The sequence below is a fragment of the Pongo pygmaeus genome, chromosome 5 (genome assembly GCF_028885625.2).
Source record: "Pongo pygmaeus isolate AG05252 chromosome 5, NHGRI_mPonPyg2-v2.0_pri, whole genome shotgun sequence".
Lineage (NCBI taxonomy): Eukaryota > Metazoa > Chordata > Mammalia > Primates > Hominidae > Pongo > Pongo pygmaeus.
Window position 1 is genome coordinate 29,266,441 of NC_072378.2, and position 19,551 is coordinate 29,285,991.

Sequence of the window (19,551 nt, forward strand, 5' to 3'; positions counted from 1 at the left end):
GTGTGGAGTTTTCTCCAGATTTTCTGAACCGTATGTATAGAAGAGACTGGATGCTGTTTTGGAGTATTCCCTGGAGATGTGGCTAGAGGATAAATGTGTTATGAAGTTGGCAGTCCCAGAAATAAAATGCAAATTGTTTTCCTCTGGCTTACTGTTCTAGCCCTTTACAGACATAGAGTTCTGGCTCTATAGGGACATAAGCACAGTTACAAGGAACTGAAAGACTTACGGAAAGTGGGCAGTTAAGAAACTGAAAGTATCTTTGAAGCTAAAATAATGAAAACGAAGTAGAGAAAAAAGACACATATCATATGATTCTACTTGTATTATTACATTAGGGAAAAGAAAAAAACTATAAAGATGGAAACAAATTTATGGTTACCAGAAGCTGGAGTCAGTGATGTGTTGTTTATAAAAAGGAATGGGAGGATTTGGGAGGTGATAGAATTGTTTTATATCTTCCTGTGTCTATAGTTGCATGACTATATGTGTTTGTAAAAAATCAAGTAATTATATGCTAAAAAAGGGAATATTACTGTCTATAAATTATACATTTATAAAATAAATTGGAATGAGAGAAGTAATGGGAGAATGGCAAAGAGCATACTCCAACACCAAACAAAAGACTATGAAGGTGGGATATAGTCTTAGAGTAGACATGTAGGTAATCTTCATGATGTGATCATAACATCTGCACTACTTTTGTAACTTTCATATTAACTGTTGCACTTACTACATTGTATTCTAATTATCTGGTATATGTGTTTCTCTCTTTATATGGTGAATGATTTGAAGGTGAGGAATTGAGACTTGACCTGATACACAGTTGAATTTTTGATATCTGGATTATGCCACAATGTCTTGTATTAGGTTGATGATCAACAATAATTTTAAAAAGAATAGAAAAGGAGTGGAGGTCAAGGAGGTCTGAGGTTATTGTGGGGAGGCAAGATAATCTACCTAATATTGATTGTGGCAGCATGATGGTCAGTGAGAAGGTTGCATCATCAACATAGATGCCTGGGTGATGGCCATATTTGATACTGGAAAGAAGAAACTGGTATAGGCACCCAATATGCTGTTAGGAACATGCCTGGAAAATAAGCATATGAGCAAAACAAGAAGATGTAGAGAATTTTTTGGTAAGAAAATGGCCTCAAAGTGCAAGATATTTTATATGAAAGAGAAGAAGTAACAGTCAGAAAAAAAATAAGGAACTTAGAGAATACAGACCTTGATCCTACCCACCTCCTCAAACTGTGAGAGAAGGAGCAGCTTTGAATTGAAGAATAAGAGAAATAGCTTTTGGGAGAAGAACCAAATGTTAATGACAACACAGAAATATCAGGACTAGGTAGTGGTATTGGAGAACTTTTTCATAATAGTGCTAGGGTTCTAAGGAATTTTATTAGTGAGCAAAGAATTCAAAAAGTAACATTCCAAAATGTAGGTATGATAGCATGGGATAGGAAAAGGTGGGATGACCTAAGTTAAAGAAAAGAAAATAACATTATGTTGCTTGAAATTATTTTTCTAGTGATAGAACTTCTGCAAATGAAAACACTTCTTCACCATGCAGTTATGTACCTTTTGGTCCTAGAGAAGAAATAATTTATTTTCAAAGATGTGCTAACCTTTTGGGTTAATTGTTATTTAACTAACAACTATTTACTCATGAGAGAGAGTGACTTGCATGACAAAAAAAATTTCATAATTATTTTTGTAAGTAAGACAAACATACAGTTTCACTTTGCTTTACAAAACAGTCTTTTGGATAACAGCATATAAATTACTTATACTCCAAATCATGGTTGCCACACACAACAATGACATTATTTAAAACAACTTTTTTGTAAATCATTTTGTAAAATGGAAAAAAAAGAACATGTTTACATTAGGTGCTTCCTGCAGACAATAAAAACAAAATGGAATTTATTTTTCCCTCAGATGTGTTTGACATGTGATAAAGGTAATTCTCACATGAGAAATATTGTAGAATGCTTACAAAGAATACATGAATCGTAAGAATAAATCAAACACAAGTCTCTAGAACTTGTATTGCCATATTAATATAATTATTCCAAAAAAAAAGGTTAATCTATAGTTTCCTAAAAAAGATGACCTTTGAGAAGGACAAAAGAGAAATATTACAGCTACGTGAACTGGCATTTTGAATGTTGATATGGTTTGGTTCTCTTTCCCCACCCACATCTTACAATTCGAATTGTAATCCCCAAGTGTCGAGGGAGGGAGGTGATTGGATCATGGGGGTGGTTTCCCCCATGCTGTTCTCGTGATAGTGAGTGAGTTCTCAAGAGCTCTGATGGCTTTATTAGTGTTTGGAAGTTCCTCCTACACTCTTCTCTCTCCTGCCACCATGTGAAGAAGGTTCTTGTTTCCCCTTCACTTCCTGCTATAATTGTAAGTTTTCTGAGGCATCCCCAGCCATGCAGAACTGTGAGTCAATTAAGCCTCTTTCTTTTATAATTACCCACTCTCAGGTAGTATTCTTTATAGCATGTGAAAACGGACTAATACAAATGTTTTACCCCAATTAAGTTTGATTATTTTTTTCTTTTTTTTTTTTAAAAAAAAAACAGCTTTATTGGGAGTATAATATACAAAGAATTGCACATACTTAATATGCACAATTTGATGAGCTTTGACATATACAAATATCCATGATACCATCACCACAATCAAGGTAATAGATGTATCTATCACCTTCCAAAGTTCCGTTGCATCCCTTTGCTGTTTTTGTTTTTTCGTTTTTTTTAATAAGAACACAACATGAGATTTACCCTCTTAGCAAATTTTGAAGTGCACAATACCTATAGCCACTATGTTGCACAGTAGAGCTCTCTATGTTGCACAGTATGTTGAGAGCACAGCTCTCTATGTTGCACAGTAGAGCTCACAGTCATCTAGCATAACTGAAACTGCATACTCATTGGAAAACAATTTCCCTATCTCCATTTCCCCCATCCGCTACCTTTGGCAATAACTTTCATTCTCTACTTCTAGAGGCTAAATGTTACAGGTCCTCATATAAGTAGACTCATGGACTATTAGTCTTTCTGAGTGGCTTATTTCACTTAGCATAGTGCTCTCCAGGTTCATCCATGTTGTTGCAAATGGAATAAACTTTTTATTTTTTATTTTTTTATTTTTATTTTTAATTATTATACTTTAAGTTTTAGGGTACATGTGCACAATGTGCAGGTTAGTTACATATGTATACATGTGCCATGCTGATGTGCTGCACCCATTAACTCGTCATTTAGCATTAGGTATATCTCCTAAAGCTATCCCTCCCCACTCCCCCCCAAACTTTTTATTTTTAAAGGCTGATTTTGCATTTTCAAACTAAAAAATTGGAATACCTCACTCTATTTGTTTGAAAATAGGCAGGATACGTAGGTCCACAATCATGCTCACTGTACTCATAACCCCACCTTTTTACCAGCTATCTATTGTCGTTTGATTTCAATTAACAGTTAGATTTGAGTGAGGCTTGAATAGGATAATCATGAGAATGGTTCTAGCATGTGAGTCTGAGTAGCTATCAAGGTTTCCAATTACCTTGAAGCAGGACTTAACTCTCAGTCATATCACTTTTGTATATGTATATAAAAACACGAATACATTAATAAAAATCAATGAGACTTATTTCATGGAGTTGTTTTTTTATTTGCTTTAGAATAATAATATATTTGTTTATATCTTGAAGTACACACCAGGAGATTGGTAATGGAAGACAACTGGTAAATTAGATATTAAAATTTTGATATATCATTTCAAAACCAAACCAGATTAAAATTTAAAAAGCATATAATTTTCACTTTGAACTAAACGACATTATCTGCAATTTTGAACAAGATAAAAGTATACGTCCTCTGCCCAACTAGTAACATGAGAATGTCCTTGCAAAATGTACCTCTGTCCCATATAATATTTTACTTAGTTAGGTATGCAGTCTAGTATCATTGAGCAGATGATACTTTCATGCATTTTAGAAAATAAAACATATGAAAGCTATATGATGGAATATTTTTCTCATATTGATGTGGCAAACATTTATTCACCACATCAATTCATTTCCTCCAAATAAAAACTGATACTAGTTTCTTGATACAGAAAAAGCAGAGGACTTGGATAGAGGGAATAACAGTCACTAATTTGACTGTACCTGTATTAGTCCATTCTCACACTGCTATGAAGAAAAATACCCCAGGCTGGATAATTTATAAAGAAAAGAGGTCTAATGAACGCAGAGTTCTGCATTGCTGGAGAGGCCTCAGGAAACTTACAATCATGGCAGAAGGTGAAGGAGAAGCAAAGACACATCTTACAGGGTGGCAGGCAAGAGAGCTTATGCAAGTGCAGAAAAAACTACCAGTTATAAAAACATCAGATCTTGTGAAAATCCACTCACTGTCATGAGAAAAGAATGGGAAACCACCCCCATAATCCAATCACTTCCCACCAGGTCTCTTCCACAACACCTGGGGATTATAATTCAAGGTGGATTTGAGTGGGGACACAGAGCCTAACAATGTTAGTGCCAAATGCAATCCTAGATGAATTCCTAGAGCAGGAAATTTTAAACATAAGTTTTGAATGGAAAGATTCAGCTATAGAGGAAGAATATGATTTCTCAAAGAACTATTATAAGTGTCCCGTTCTTGTCTAAAGTAATTCTTCCCTAGCACAGAATCTCACTTCCTATAAGTTCTAAAGCATGGTGATACATGTTTTATGGCTGAAATAACCTAATGAAATATTCCAATACAGAATTTTATTACATATATATGTTAGTAAATTGTACATAGCTTTATAAGTATATATACAAGTATACATAAGTTTATAATATGCATCTAGCTTTTCAAAACTACATGAAAAGAATCTATGAATGATATAGTAACAAAAATCAAACATAAGGCTATATATACAACAGTAAATTGAATTCATAGATGACAAATTTATACTATAATTCACGAATAGCAATAAATAGTAGAAAAGCATGATCTTATGAAACTGAACAAAATTAATTTTAAATGCTACAACATAAATATCAAGTGGAAAAAAGCTTCCATTTTACAAGATGAGGCACATTCTTTACAGTTGTATGTTACCTGGATTAGTATTTTAATTTGTAATTTAAATAGAACTTTCAATATGGTAGACTACTATAATAATGATCCAGTATATCAGAATAGTGAATTAAATAAAACAAGAGAATAAGTGAATGGGTGACTATGTGAATATATACTGTACATACATAGTCCCCAGGGTGAATGAGAACTGGAACTTTGCTGATACCAACTCTCTCCCTGGCCTCTCTCTCTGCCCTCTCTCTATGCATATATATTTGTATTAACAAGAACCCAGTTCTCATTCATTCTGGGGTAAGGGGCTTTCAGAGAAAAAGTAAACACCCTTGAGGTTTTCTGAAATGTCTTCCTTTTTTAATAGTAATGACCCTTTCTCCTTTACAGTTGAGTGTGCTGCTTTGCATGAAGTCACCCATCTCTTTCCCTAAGGAGGCCAACTTTGAAGGATAGACTTTGAAGAAAGTTTATCTCCATGCTGTTTGTTAAGTGGCTTACCCCAAAAGGCCTCTTGCAGAAGTAATTTTTAAAACCATGAGGCACACCTGAGAGAAAGGCACCAGGGACTACCTAACAAAGCTGGCACCTCTGGAGACACTTTGGAGGTATTTAATACTTATGCCCTGATGGATCATCTTGCTCTTCAAAGAAAACAGTTTTGAGGCACCTAAGCAATTATGTACTTATTGACTTTGTGAAAACATTTATAACATCTTAACAATACAATTATCTGTAAGCTTTCTAATGAGCCCCCAAGTGACCTACTAGTAGAACAAAAACTTTCTTGATAAGAGCCAGTTTCCAAGAGACCATTTTTAATTGTACGAAAACTGAAAAATGATGGTGTTAAGAAGCTGCTGTTAGCTCTGTGTAAACTGTGTGGACTCTTTGCCAGTACAGCCCTCAGTGAACACACATCTTTAGTAGAAATTAACAATTGCTATAACCTGTAGTCTTAGAAGAAAACAAATACTGAGGAGGCCTCCAAAGTTATTCTAGTTACCTACTCTCTATAGTGGGAGACAGAATTCAAACTCCAAAATTTCAAATTCTTCTTTGTTTTATGTCTAAGTGGGTTAGAATAATCTAATAAAATACTCCCAACAAACAAATCAATCCTGCATTCTTTTTAAATGTTCTGTGAAAGCAATAAACCTTGTTGCTAATTTTCAATATGGCATATACACCAGTTAACAATACATCTTTTAGAATCAGATTGTGTGAGTTTGAACAATGAACCACCAATTGTTAGGTATGTGACTTAAAGAAAGCTAGTTAATTTGGTGGCTCAGTTGTAAAAAAGATGGTAATAGTATCTCTCACATGTGGCGTGTTAAATGGGTTAATATATATTAACTACACTAAATAACATCACATATAAGCATGGAAGAGCATTCAGCCACCCTAGTAATGATGTATTATTTTCTATAGTTATTTCAAAAAATACTTTTGTATTTTTGTTTTTAAAAATTATTTTTATTTTATAGGAAAGAAAATTCAGATTAAAGAAACCATAACTATCTTGACTAAGATTGCACTGGTATTTATCAGTAGTGTTCAACTTCAAATGCACGTCTTCTGATTATGAGTATGGTGGTTCTTCCATCACCTTATAGCTATTTCCACATCCATTTACAATTCAAGCTCTTCCAATACTGGAAGTGTTAAAAATGGGATGGAAGAATGTAACTGGAAGAAATAAACACTGACTATTTTGTTTCACTTAAGGTTAATCAAATTTCAAAATACACATTCTTTTTCCCATTATGGTGGTGTAAGTACACTCATTCTGTCTCTTCCCCTGAGAAGGTTAAAATTGTCCCTGATTGCATGTGGTATATTATCGTACATAAAAACTATAAAGAATTTATCAAAAAACTGTTAGAAATAATAAATGAATTCAATAAGTTTGCAGGATACAAATCAACATATAAAAATTATTTCCATACACTAACAACAAGCTATCTAAAAAAGAAATCAAGAAAACAACCCCACTTACAATAGCTACAAAAAAAGAAAAATAACATACTTAGGAATTAACATAACCAAGGAAGTTAAAGATTTGTACACCAAAAAACTATAAAGCATTGATTAAAGTAATTGAAAAAGACACAAATAATTGGAAAAATATCCTATGAATATATCCTACGAATTGGAAGAATTAATATTGTTAAAACGTTCATGCTATTCAAAGTAATCTACAGAGTCAGCATAATCTCATCAAAATATCGATGATATGTTTCACAGAAATAGGAAAAAATCCTATAATTCTATGGAACTAATAAATAACCCAAGTAGCCAAAGCAATCTTGCAAAAAATGAACAAAGCTGCAGGTATTATACTACCTGATTTGAAAATACACTCCAAAACTAGAGCAATTAAGACAGCATGATACTGCCATAAAAACAGACAGAAAGACTAATGGAAAAAAATAAAGAACTCAGAAATAAATGTATGCATTTACAGTCCATTGATTTTTGACAAAAATGCCAATAGCACACAATGGAGAAAAGACAGTTCCTTCAACAACTAATGTTGGAACAATCGGATATTCGCATGCCAGTAGAATGAAATTGGACCCTTATCTCACACTATATTTTTTAAAAAAACTGAAAATGGATTAAAGACATTTGGATTAAATGTGTAATTTGAAATTGTAAAAATACTAGAAGAAAATATTGGGGAAAAAGTTACATGACATTGATCTGGGAAAGACTTTTTGGATATGACCTTGAAAGTACTGGCAATAAAACCAAAAAGAGAGAATTTTGACGACATCAAACAAAAATGCTTCAGCACAGCCAAGCGAACAATCAACTGAGTGAAGAGACAACCTTTGTAATCAGCCAAGCACACATCTGTTAAGAGGTTACTATTCAAAATGTACATTACAAATAACCCAATTAAAGAAAACAAATAACCCAGTTATGATCAAACGACCTGAAGAGACATTTCTCAGAAGAAGACATGCAAATGGCCAACAGGTATATGAAAAAATACTAAATTATTAGTCAGCAGAGAAATGCAAATGAAAACCACAATGAGATATAACCTTATATCTGTTAGAATAATTAATATTAAAAAGACAAAAGGTAACACATGCTGGTGAGGATGTCAAGAAAAAGGAACTCTTCCACACTGTTGATGGGAATGTGAATAAGTATAGCCATTATAGAAAATAGTATGAAAGTTCTTTAAAAAATTAAACCCACCATATGATCACGGAATCCCATTACTTGGTATATATCCAAGGAAATGAAATCAGCATATCAAAGAAATATGTGCACTCCAATGTTTATTGCAGCACCATTCATAATAGCCAAGACATGGAATCAACCTAAGTGTTCATCAGCGGATGAATGGATAAATAAAACATGGCATATGTACACAATAGAATACTATTCCGTCTTAAAAAACAAGCAAATTCTGTCATTTGTGACCACATGGATGAACCTGGGGAACATTATTTTAAGTGAAGTAAGCTAGGAACAGAAAGACAAATGCTACATGATCTCACATTATGCAGAATTTTTAAAAGTTGAAGTCATAGAAATAGAGAGTAGAATTGTGGTTACTAGGGGCTGGGAGGGGATATGGTGGGAAGATGTTGATAAATGGATACAATATTTCAGTCATATAGAAGAAATAAGTTCAAGAGATCTATTGTACAACATGGTGACTGTAGTTAATAACGTTTTGTATTCTTGACAATTGCTAAAAGAATAGATGAGTTTTCTCACCACAAAAAAGTATGTGAGATATTGCATATGTTGATTAGCTCAGTTTAGCCATCTCACAAGGTATACATATTTCAAGACATCATGTTGTATGTGATAAATATAATTTTTATTTGCCAACTATAACAATAAACGAATAATAGTGTATGACAGGTAAAAAAAGATTGTAAGCAAATTATTTTCTTATATTACAAAGAAAAACAAACCTTTGATTCCTTTGATTTAAAACCTCATCAGTTTTTAACTTCCAAATCCACAGGTGTACCTACCATTTCTGCCTTCATTTCTCTAACTGTGGTGAACTCCTCCGGCTATGCTCAGTATGGTAACTGCTGCTGCTTTCTCAGGTGTATAATGCCAATGACTATTGGCTCACTTTTCTATTTCTTTATCCTCACTTCGCACAGTTCTGACTGTCCTTCTTTTTCTGTTATGAGAAAACAGGGCTCAAATTGTCTGTGAACCTCTCTAGTGGTATTGAAATGGGAAAAGTTCCCTTGTCCCCCTCGCAGGGTATGCGATGGGGATGTGGCTCGCTTTTTCAGGGCCCCACTGCTCAAACATCTAGGGGAGCTTACAGACAGGCAGGCTGTGGAGCTCCAACCCCATGGCAGTGTTTAGGGGTAAATGTTTGCAGCTTCTGAAGCCCCAGTGGGCGTGTGTTACAGGGTGCTCTTAGTTTGCTGTCTACAGGTGGCTTGTGTTAGCTCAATTAGACCTTCTACCTTGTCGCAAGGATAGAAGGCTTTCTGTATCCCAGGGTTTCTTGCCTTGGTGTACCGGGAGAATTAGATCACACGTGGGCTTGGAGAATTAGTGTAAAGCTTTATTGAGTGGAAGTAGCTCTCAACTGATGGGGGAGCCAGAAGGGAGATGGTCTTCCCCTGGAGTTGGGCCACTCGGGCCTTGCTCTCCCCTGCCGCAGTCAAACTCCACCTCCTCCCACCAGTTGATGGCCTGCTGGCATGCTGGTGCCTGTCTGTGTGCTCTTTTGCCTGCGTGCTCTTCTGCCTGCGTGCTCCTCTCGACATCCTCTCGAAGACCAGCCGCTTGCATCTTCTTCCGCCAACGTGCTCCTCTGGACATCTGGCCACCTGTGTGTCTGCCTGCTGGGGCCTCGGGTTTTTATAGGCCAAGGATGGGGGCATGGTGGGTCAGGGTGGTCTTTTGAAAAGCGACATCTGGGCGAAAAAGCAGGAGTGCCTGTCCTCACCTAGGTCCGTGGGGGTGGAGCCCTAGTCAGTGACCACACATTCCTCTACCCAGCACTTCTCTTCTCCCCTTTTGTATCATTTAAAGGGACCACGTTCTTCCCTTCCCAGCACTCCCTTATCAGTATGGTAGCATATTGCTTTTGGGATTTGCTTCTCTAGGTTTTATTATATGTATTTTACTTTTTTTGTTTTTAATATTTCTTTACTTATTTTCTTTAATATATTGAAACTGAGCAGCCTTAGATTTAACAAAATGCTATATTTATTCAGAGCTGTGAATTAATCATTGGAAGAGCATCAGAAAGTAAAGAAAACGAATGGGATATAAACAGAATGTGAGAATTGCAGTGGTATTGATAAAACAGATGGCAACTGATTTTGATTAAAGGGTTATGAGTTTGAATTAAAACAAAATATGGCATTATGAGATTTGGTTGAATTTAGAATAGAAGTAAAAGCTGCAGACATATAAAGTGAAAGTCAGTTGTACATGGTTAATATTTAAAGCAAAAAAAAAGTGAAAGAGGTAGACTACATTGAGACAGAAGAGCATGCTGTCAAAGTATGAGGCTTGGATGTTTCCCACTTTGGAAATATTTGATGAGAAATATGTGTTGACCAAAAAAATTTTTTATCATCTAATAAGCAAATGTGTCAGAAAATTTTGACTTAAAATAATATTAACAACCAACTAAATTATATCATTTATTATCTCTGCTTATTCATCTATTCTGTGAACATAATATTCTGGAATAATATTCTATGGTGAATGAAATAAACTATGGGATGTGAGAAATACTAAAATATATACTTCCTGTAAGATGTGTGTTAACTGGGAGCATAAAAAGTAGTAAGAAAGCAAAAACTTTCATGCACAAACCCTCTAGAATGTTCAATGTCATGGTAGTTTTATGGTATGTTTATATATATTTTAAATTTTATTTTATTTTAGGTTCCGGGATACATGTGCAGACATGCAGGTTTGTTACATAGGTAAACGTGTGCCATGGTGATTTGCTGCACCTAACCACCCATCACCTAGGTATTAAGCCCTGCATGCATTAGCCATTTGTCCTGATGCTCTCCCACCCTCCACCCTCCAACAGGCCCTGGTGTGTGTTGTTCCCTCCCTGTGTCCATGTGTTCTCATTATTCTACTCCCACTTATTAGTGAGAACATGCGGTGTTTGGTTTTCTGTTTCTGTTGCTTTGTTGAGGATGATGGCTTCCAGCTTCATCCGTGTCCCTGCAAAGGACATGATCCTATTCCTTTTTATGGCTGCATAGTATTCCATGGTATATATGTAGTACATTTTATCTATTCTATCATTGATGGGCATTTGGATTGATTCCAGGTCTTTGCTATTGTGAATAGTGCTGCAATAAACGTATGTGTGTGTATCTTTAAAATAGAATGATTTATATTCCTTTGGTTTTATACCCAGTAATGGGATTGCTGGGCTAAATGGTATTTCTGGTTCTAGATCCTTGAGGAATTGCCACACTGTCTTCAGCAATGGTTGAACTAATTTACATTCCCTCCAACAGTGTAAAAGTGTTCCTATTTCTCCACAGCCTTGCCAGCATCTATTGTTTCTTGACTTTTTGATAATTGCCCTTCTGACTGGAGTAAGATGGTAGCCCATTGTGGTTTTAATTTGTATTTCTCTAACAATCAGTGATGTTGAGCTTTTCTTCTGTATTTCTCTAACAATCAGTGATGTTGAGCTTTTCTTCATGATTTGTTGGCTGCGTAAATATCTTCTGAGAAGTGTCTGTTCATATCTTTGCCCACTTTTTGATGGGGTTATTTGTTTTATTATTGTAAATTTGTTTAAGTTCCTTGTAAATTCTGGATATTAGACCTTTATCAGATGGGTAGATTGCAAAATTTTTTTCCCATTCTTCAGGTTGCCTGTTCACTCTGATGATAGTTTCTTTTGGTGTACAGAAGCTCTTTAGTTAATTAGATCCCGCTTGTCAATTTTAGCTTTTGTTGCGATTGCTTTTGACAATTTCATCATAAAATGTTTGCTGATGCCTATTTCCTGAATGGTATTACCTAGATTTTCTTCTAGGATTGTTATGGTTTTGGGTTTTACATTTAAGTCTTTAATACATCTTGAGTTAATTTTTGTATAAGGTGTAAGGAAGGGGTCTAGTTTCAGTTTGCTGCATATGGCTAGCCCATTTTCCCAATTCCCATTATTAAATAGGGAATCATTTCCCCACTGCTTGTTTTTGTCAGGTTTGTTGCAATTCAGATGATTGTAGATGTGCCATCTTATTTCTGATCTATTGGTCTATGTGTCTGCTTTGGTGCCAGTACCATGCTGTTTTGGTTACTGTAGCCTTGTGTTGTAGTTTGAAGTCAGGTGGCATTGTGCCTCCAGCTGTGTTCTTTTTGCTTAGGATTGTCTTGGCTATACAGGCTCCTTCTTGGTTCCATATGAGTTTTAAAGTAGCCTTTTTTTTTTTAATTCTCTGAAGAATGTCAATGGTAGTTTGATGGGAATAGCATTGAATCTATAAGTTACTTTGGACAGCATGGCTATTTTCACAGTATTGGTTCTTCATATCCACAAGGATGAAATGTTTTACCATTTGTTTGTGTCCTCTCCTAATTCCTTGAGAAGTGGTTTGTAGTTCTCCTTGAAGTCCTTCACATCCTTTGTTAGCTGTATTCCTAGGTATTTTATTCTCTTTGTAGCAATTATGAATGGAGGTTCATTCATGATTTGGTTCTCTGCTTGTCTATTGTTGGTGTATAGGAATGCTTGTGATTTTTGCACATGATTTTGTATCCTGAGACTTTGCTGAAGTTGTTTATCAGCTTAAGGAGATTTTGGGCTGAGACGATGGGGTTTTCTAAATATACAATGTCATCTGCAAACAGAGACAATTTGATTTCCAGTCTTTTTATTCAAATACGCTTTATTTCTTTCTCTTGCCTGATTGCCCTGGCCAGAACTTCCAATACTATGTTAATAGGAATGGTGAAAGAGGGTTTCCCTGTCTTGTGACAGTTTTCAAAGGGAATGCTTCCACCTTTGCCCATTGAGTATGATATTGGCTGTGGGTTTGTCATAAATAGCTCTTATTGTTTTGCGATATGTTCCATCAATACCTAGTGTATTGAAAGTTTTTAGTATGAAGGGATGTTGAAATTTATCGAAGGCCTTTTCTGTATCTATTTAGATAATCATGTGGTTTTTGTCATTGGTTCTGTTTATGTGATGAATTGCATTTATTGATCTGTGTATGTTGAACCAGCCTTCATCCCAGGGATGAAGCCGACTTGATTGTGGCGGGTAAGCTTTTTGATGTGCTGCTGGATTTGGTTTGCCAGTGTTTTATTGAGGATTTTCACATTGATGTTCATCAGAGATATTGGCCAGAAGTTTTCTTATTTCATTCCATCTCTGCCAGGTTTTAGTATCAGGATGATGCTCGGCTTATAAAATTAGTTAGGGAGAAGTCCCTGTTTTTGAATTGTTTGAAATAGTTCCAGAAGGAGTGGTACCAGCTCTTTTTTGTACCTCTGGTGGAATTCGACTGTGAGTCCATCTGGTGCTGGGCTTTTTTTGGTTGTTAGGCTATTTATTACTGCTTCAATTTCAGAACTTGTTATTGCTCTATTCAAGGATTTGACTTCTTCCTGGTTTAGTCTTGGGAGGGTGTATGCATCCAGGAATTTATTCATTTCTTCTAGATTTTCTAGTTTACTTGCATGAGATGTTTATAGTATTCTCTGATGGTAGTTTGTATTTTTATGGGGTCAGTGGTGATATGCCCTTTATCATTTATATTGTGTCTATTTGATTCTCCTCTTTTTTCTTCTTTATTAGTCTAGCTAGCAGTCTATTTTCTTAATGTCTTCAAAAAAGAAACAACTTCTGGATTTATTGATTTGGTGAAGCATTTTTTTGTGTCTCTCTCTTCTTCAGTTCTTCTCCGATCTTAGTTATTTCTTGTTTTCTGCTAGCTTGTGGATTTATTTGCGCTTGCTTCTCTAGTTCTTTTAGTTGTGATGTTAGGGTGTCAATTTGAGTTCTTTCCAGTGCTACAAATTTCCCTCTAAACATTGCTTTAGCTGCATCCCAGAGATTCTGGTATGTTGTCTCTTTGTTCTTATTAGTTTCAAGAATGGTTTCGTTTCTGCCTTAATTTCATTATTTACCTAGGAGTCAGTCAGGAGCAGGTTGTTCAATTTCCATGTCGTTGTTGGTTTTGAGTGAGTTTCTTAATCCTGAGTTCTAATTTGATTGATCTGTGGTCTGAGAGACTGTTTGTTACAATTTCAGTTCTTTTGCATTTGTTGAGGAGTGCTTTACTTCCCATTATGTGATCAATTTTAGAGTAAATGCCACGTGGCACTGAGAAGAATGTATATTCTGTTGTTTCAGGCTGGAAGGGCTTGTAGATATCTATCAGGTTCACTTGATCCAGAGCCAAGTTCAAGTCCTGAATATCCTTGTTAATTTTCTGTCTTGATGATCTGTCTAATGTTGAGAATGGGGTGTTAAAGTCTCTTAGTATTATTGTGTGGAAGTCTATGTCTCTTTGTAGCTCTCTAAGAACTTGCTTCATGAATCTGGGTGCTCCTGTATTGGGTGCATATACATTTAGGATAGTTAGCTCTCCTTGTTGAATTGACCCCTTTTACCATTATGTTATCCCCTCCTTTGTGTTTTTTATCTTTTTTGGTTTAAAGTCTGTTTTATCAGAAACTAGGATTACAATCCTTGCTTTTCTCTACTTTCCATTTGCTTGGTGAATTTTTTCCATCCCTTTATTTTGAGCCTATGTGTGTCCTGGCACATGTCAAGGATCTCTTGAATACAGCACACTGAGGGGTCTTGACTCTTTATCCAATTTGCCAGTCTGTGTCTTTTAATTGGGTCATTTAGCCCATTTACATTTAAGGTTAATATTGTTATATGTGAATTTGATCCTGTCATCATGATGCTAGCTGGTGATTTTGCACACGAGTTGATGCAGTTTCTTTATAGTGTCATTGATCCTTGTATTTCAGTGTGTTTTTGCAGTGGCTGGTACTGGTTTTTCCTTTCTGCCCCCCCATGTTCATATATTTATTCAGGAGTATTTAACACCTATGATAGGCCAGGAATTATTCTATTCATGGCCCTAAAGATAAAGAGGTGAATAGGATACATAATTCTGATAATAATAACTTTAGATAACTGCTATGAAATGAAAGACAGAGTGGAGTTATCAAGAGTTATTGAGTGGGGGAGTGGTGAGAAGTTGTAATTTTAAATAGATTAGTCAAGTAACTCTCACTACCACCACCACCACCACCATTTCAGGCAGTACCATGTGATTTAAGAAGGAATAGAAAACATTAGGTGGAATGATGGAGGAGAAAGTAGATTTTGAATTGAACTATAAAGAATGAAGAGAATTTTGAACAAATAAGGGAGGAGATGTGAATTCCAAATTAAGGGAATCATCATAATATTCCCTTATGTAGTAATATTACATCACTACATAATAGTGGTATGTAGTCAGGAAAGATCAAGCAGTACCTGGGGAAGAATTATTTAGGGTTCCTGCAGGAGATGAGTTACAAGGTAGGTAGTACTTAGATTTTATAGACAGCGGTTACAAATATATTTAGTTAAATGAAGAGTGTGCCAGTAAGCCAGTAGAGTTTATTAAAACAAAAACAGTACAGGAGACTGTACATAACGCCATGTTAATAAAGTTAACTCAGAGATGATGTGCAGGGTACATTAAACAGGATAGGAGTGGAGACAAGGCACTCCACTAGAACACTATGACAACATTACACAAAAGAGGGGCTGAGAAGTCAAGACTTAATCAAGGGAGTCATCAGTAGGTATGGGAAGAAAAAGAAGACGGTCCTGAGAGAATAGTGAAGAAAGACACTAGACAACTTGTTTCTGCCTGATCTATAAGCCTTTTTCTATCTCTCTTTCCATCTCTTAGGCTCTTACATTGTATGTTATTTATTTTCCCTTCTTGGTATCTCTAGGTCTCTTTATCTTTTAAATTTTCTCTCCAGTGTCTGTATTTCTTTCTCTCTTCCACCACTTAGTCTTCCTTCCCATTTGTCTTGACTTCATAACTGTACTTTACATGGTAATAACACATAGAAAATAGTAATTAAGTACTTTTACTTTTAACATTAGTAATTTCTACTTTTTTTTCTAAATTTAATCATTATATAACTAAGACTTTTTATTACCCATCAAAAAACCCTTGCTTTTTCTCTGTATTTTATCTGATTCTGTTTTCTAAATTTTTAGGGAAAAAAGTTTCCCAAATTTAAGATACTCTATAAAATAGTAATATGTTTTGGGGACTTAGTTTTAGAAAAATCCCTCAGGAAATTCTGCCTTTTGAATAGAATAAAGAATGCATGTCAAATGGGATTGAAAATTATGACTGTCTTCATTCCAGTGTGAAGATAAATTGGTCTTGGCCCATGCAGCAGGTGATAAAATTAAAATTAGCTACCAACAGATCTGGAGGTAAAACATCACTTTACCGTGATTACATTTCTTAATCTATTGGTGATGATGTTTTATTAAGAGGGCCTACTAAAGAAAGAAAAGTCAAAAGCATGGCTTAAGTAGTAAGAACAGAAAAATATGACAAACATATGAGGAATGTGAAGAAAAATATTTCACATTATTTAATATACAGAAAGCAATATGAAAAAGCAGGGAAATTTTCAAGTGATGAAGTCCATTAAACAAATATCTCATGAAAGAGGGAAACAGTCTTTGAATGCAAGATTCAGGAATGGAAAAATAAATAAGAAGATAATATCTAAAGAGAGCAACATTGATATCTCTCATAGAACTAACTAAAGCTCAAGAATAAGTACACTAAGTACACTTAGACTGGAGTGTACCAAGTCTTCAATATCTGTCCCAACATTGCAATTATCTTTTAAACTTTCAATAAAAACTGCTGACTGGTGAAAAAGTTAATTTTGTAGTATAAGATTATTGAACCTGTGAGGTTCAATAAGTGAGTTTACTATCCAAAGAGGAAATTGGTGGCTGCCACTTGCTCCCTATAGTTTTGACAGCTTCTTTGATGTCCTTATTCCTCGATGTGTAAATTATAGGGTTTAGCATGGGGGTAACAACACTGTACAACACTGAAATCAACCTATCTTTCTTTAGTGAGTAAGTTGAGATGGGCCGTACATATGTAAAGATGGCACTGCCATAAAAGAGAAAGACAATGGCCAGGTGGGAGGCACATGTAGAAAAGGCTTTTCGTCTTCCCTCTGAGGAGTGGATCCTCAAGATGGTGGAGATTATGCAAATGTAGGAAAGTACAATACAAAGGAAAGGAGTCCAACCAATGAAGACCCCAATGGATAGCAGTGCCAACTCATTGACAGAAGTGTTTCCACAAGACAAGATCAGCAAAGGGGGGATGTCACAGAAGTAATTAATCTGATTGTTGCCACAGAAGGGCAGGCGGAATGTCAACACTGTATGCACCACTGAGTTAAGGAAACCAGCAGCCCAGCATGGGGCTGCTAATTGATTGCATAGAACCTTGTTCAGAATAATTGAATACCTTAAAGGATTGCAGATTGCAATGTCACAATCATACGCCATTGCTGCCAGTAGGAGACACACTGATCCTACAAAGAAAACAAATGTAGAAAGTTGAACCACACACCCCAAATAAGAAATGCTTCTTTTCTTTGAGAGGAGGTGCACCATCATCTGGGGGACATTGCTGGTGGTGCAGCAGATGTCAATAAAGGCCAAGTTCCCTAGAAAATAATACATAGGTGTATGCAGGTGTGGATCAGTCACAGTCATCAAGATAATTAATATATTTCCTCCCAAAGTAAAGAAATAAGTCAGAAAGAAGATGGTGAATAGTAAAAACTGCAATTCATTTAGGTTGGAGAATCCCAAGATGATGAATTCAGTTATAGCTGTTTGATTCTTTCTTTCCATGATGTTGCCTGGTTTCCTTTCAGGAATGGGGCAAAGAGAAGACCAGATTATAAAAATGAATCATATGCTGCAATAGCATGACCTGAAAAATAAGAGAAAAAAAGGTTACAAATAAAAGTAATCACCATTTATGTCAAACCAGAGAAGCAGCATTCTTTTGCAAACCATAGCTCCTACCTACCATGCAACACAGATATAAATACATCCAATGTTTCATCTGCAGATCAAATCTTTGTAAAATATACAACACTGGAAGTTTTAAATTAGAATACAAATGGACACCATATGTCCTAGAGTTCTCTGTTAATAATGGCTGGGTCAGCTCACCAGCATTTTCTTGGGGATGTGTGAACCTGTGCTGTAGAATGCGATTTCTAGAAGAATCTCTGGTATTCATTTGCTTCTTTGAAGCCGTCCCTGCTCCCCTTTTTCATACTTCAACGTTAATATAAATTTTGTTTTATATTCTTTTCCGATTAAAATTAATGTATTTGTTTTAGAATATTTGGGAAAAATATAGAAAAGAAAATTTAAAACATTAAAAATCTTTAGTAGTCACCAGAGAAAATCTCTATTAATGATTTGGTATATGTTCTTCCGATCCATTTTCCATAAGGAAATGTTGAATAGAGGATCAAAAGTACCTATTTTAATCTGATTTTTCCTTAATTTCCCATGGCAATACGTTTTATGCTAAAACATGATCTTTGAGTTGTATTCAAGTATTTGTATGAATATAGCAAAGTTTTTATATATCCCACCCTTATTAATGAATATTTATATTGTTTTATTTGTTCATTTTTGATATGATAAATTTCAACAAGAAGTATATTGAATTAGATTCCCTGAATTTGGGGTTAGGTTATCTGAATTTTTATAAACTTTCCAAGAGACTCATCCTAATGAATTAGAAACCTATTGCTATAGATCATCAATTTGGAAAATTCAAGAGCTATTTGGCTGGTGCAGGAATTAGTGTCTGTTTCAACAAATCATTGTTAAGTGCTTCATATAGAAGGACACTGATAATCTCTGAGCACTTCCTACACAGCATCTCATTTAGTCTTTACATAAATCCTTTAAGATAAGTAATATTTATCATTCCCATTCTCTGGATGAGAACACTGAGTCTCAGCAAGATAAATGTCTGGAAGATGTCATGCAGCTAGCAGGTAAAAAAAGGTAGCTTTATCACTCCCAAAGCTAATATACTTTCAATTGAGTGGCTAAAAATTTAATTTCCATTAACTTATGACAACAGAATGCCCTTAAAAAACACTTCTCTTGTTTTGAATGTAACCTAGGTTCATATAATTGAATTATTTTAACTGGTTACAAATTGTTATGACTTCTATTTCTGACTGTTAATGGCAATGTGCTATGCTTGCAGTGTTTTGATGGTTAAATCCAATTGTTTCTAAATATCTGGTTCTTATTTGAATATGGTTATTTGAACAATCAATTTCTAGTGTAGTTGTTTATTTCTTGGACCAGCTATAGATTAATTTA

The 19,551-nt window shown here is 35.2% G+C and overlaps 1 protein-coding gene across 6 annotated transcripts in view; it reads right to left on the reverse strand.

The window, feature by feature from the left end:
- Window positions 1–17,079: 17,079 nt before the first annotated feature.
- Window positions 17,080–19,551, reverse strand: part of LOC129038763 (olfactory receptor 5V1) — a 115,917-nt gene continuing 113,445 nt past the window's right edge. For all 6 annotated transcript variants that reach the window (XM_054492155.2, XM_054492151.2, XM_054492153.2 and 3 more), the window contains one exon: window positions 17,080–18,124. In XM_054492155.2, the coding sequence (XP_054348130.2) occupies window positions 17,080–18,042 (963 nt within the window). In that variant the 5' untranslated portion in view covers window positions 18,043–18,124. The remainder of the gene's footprint in view (window positions 18,125–19,551) is intronic.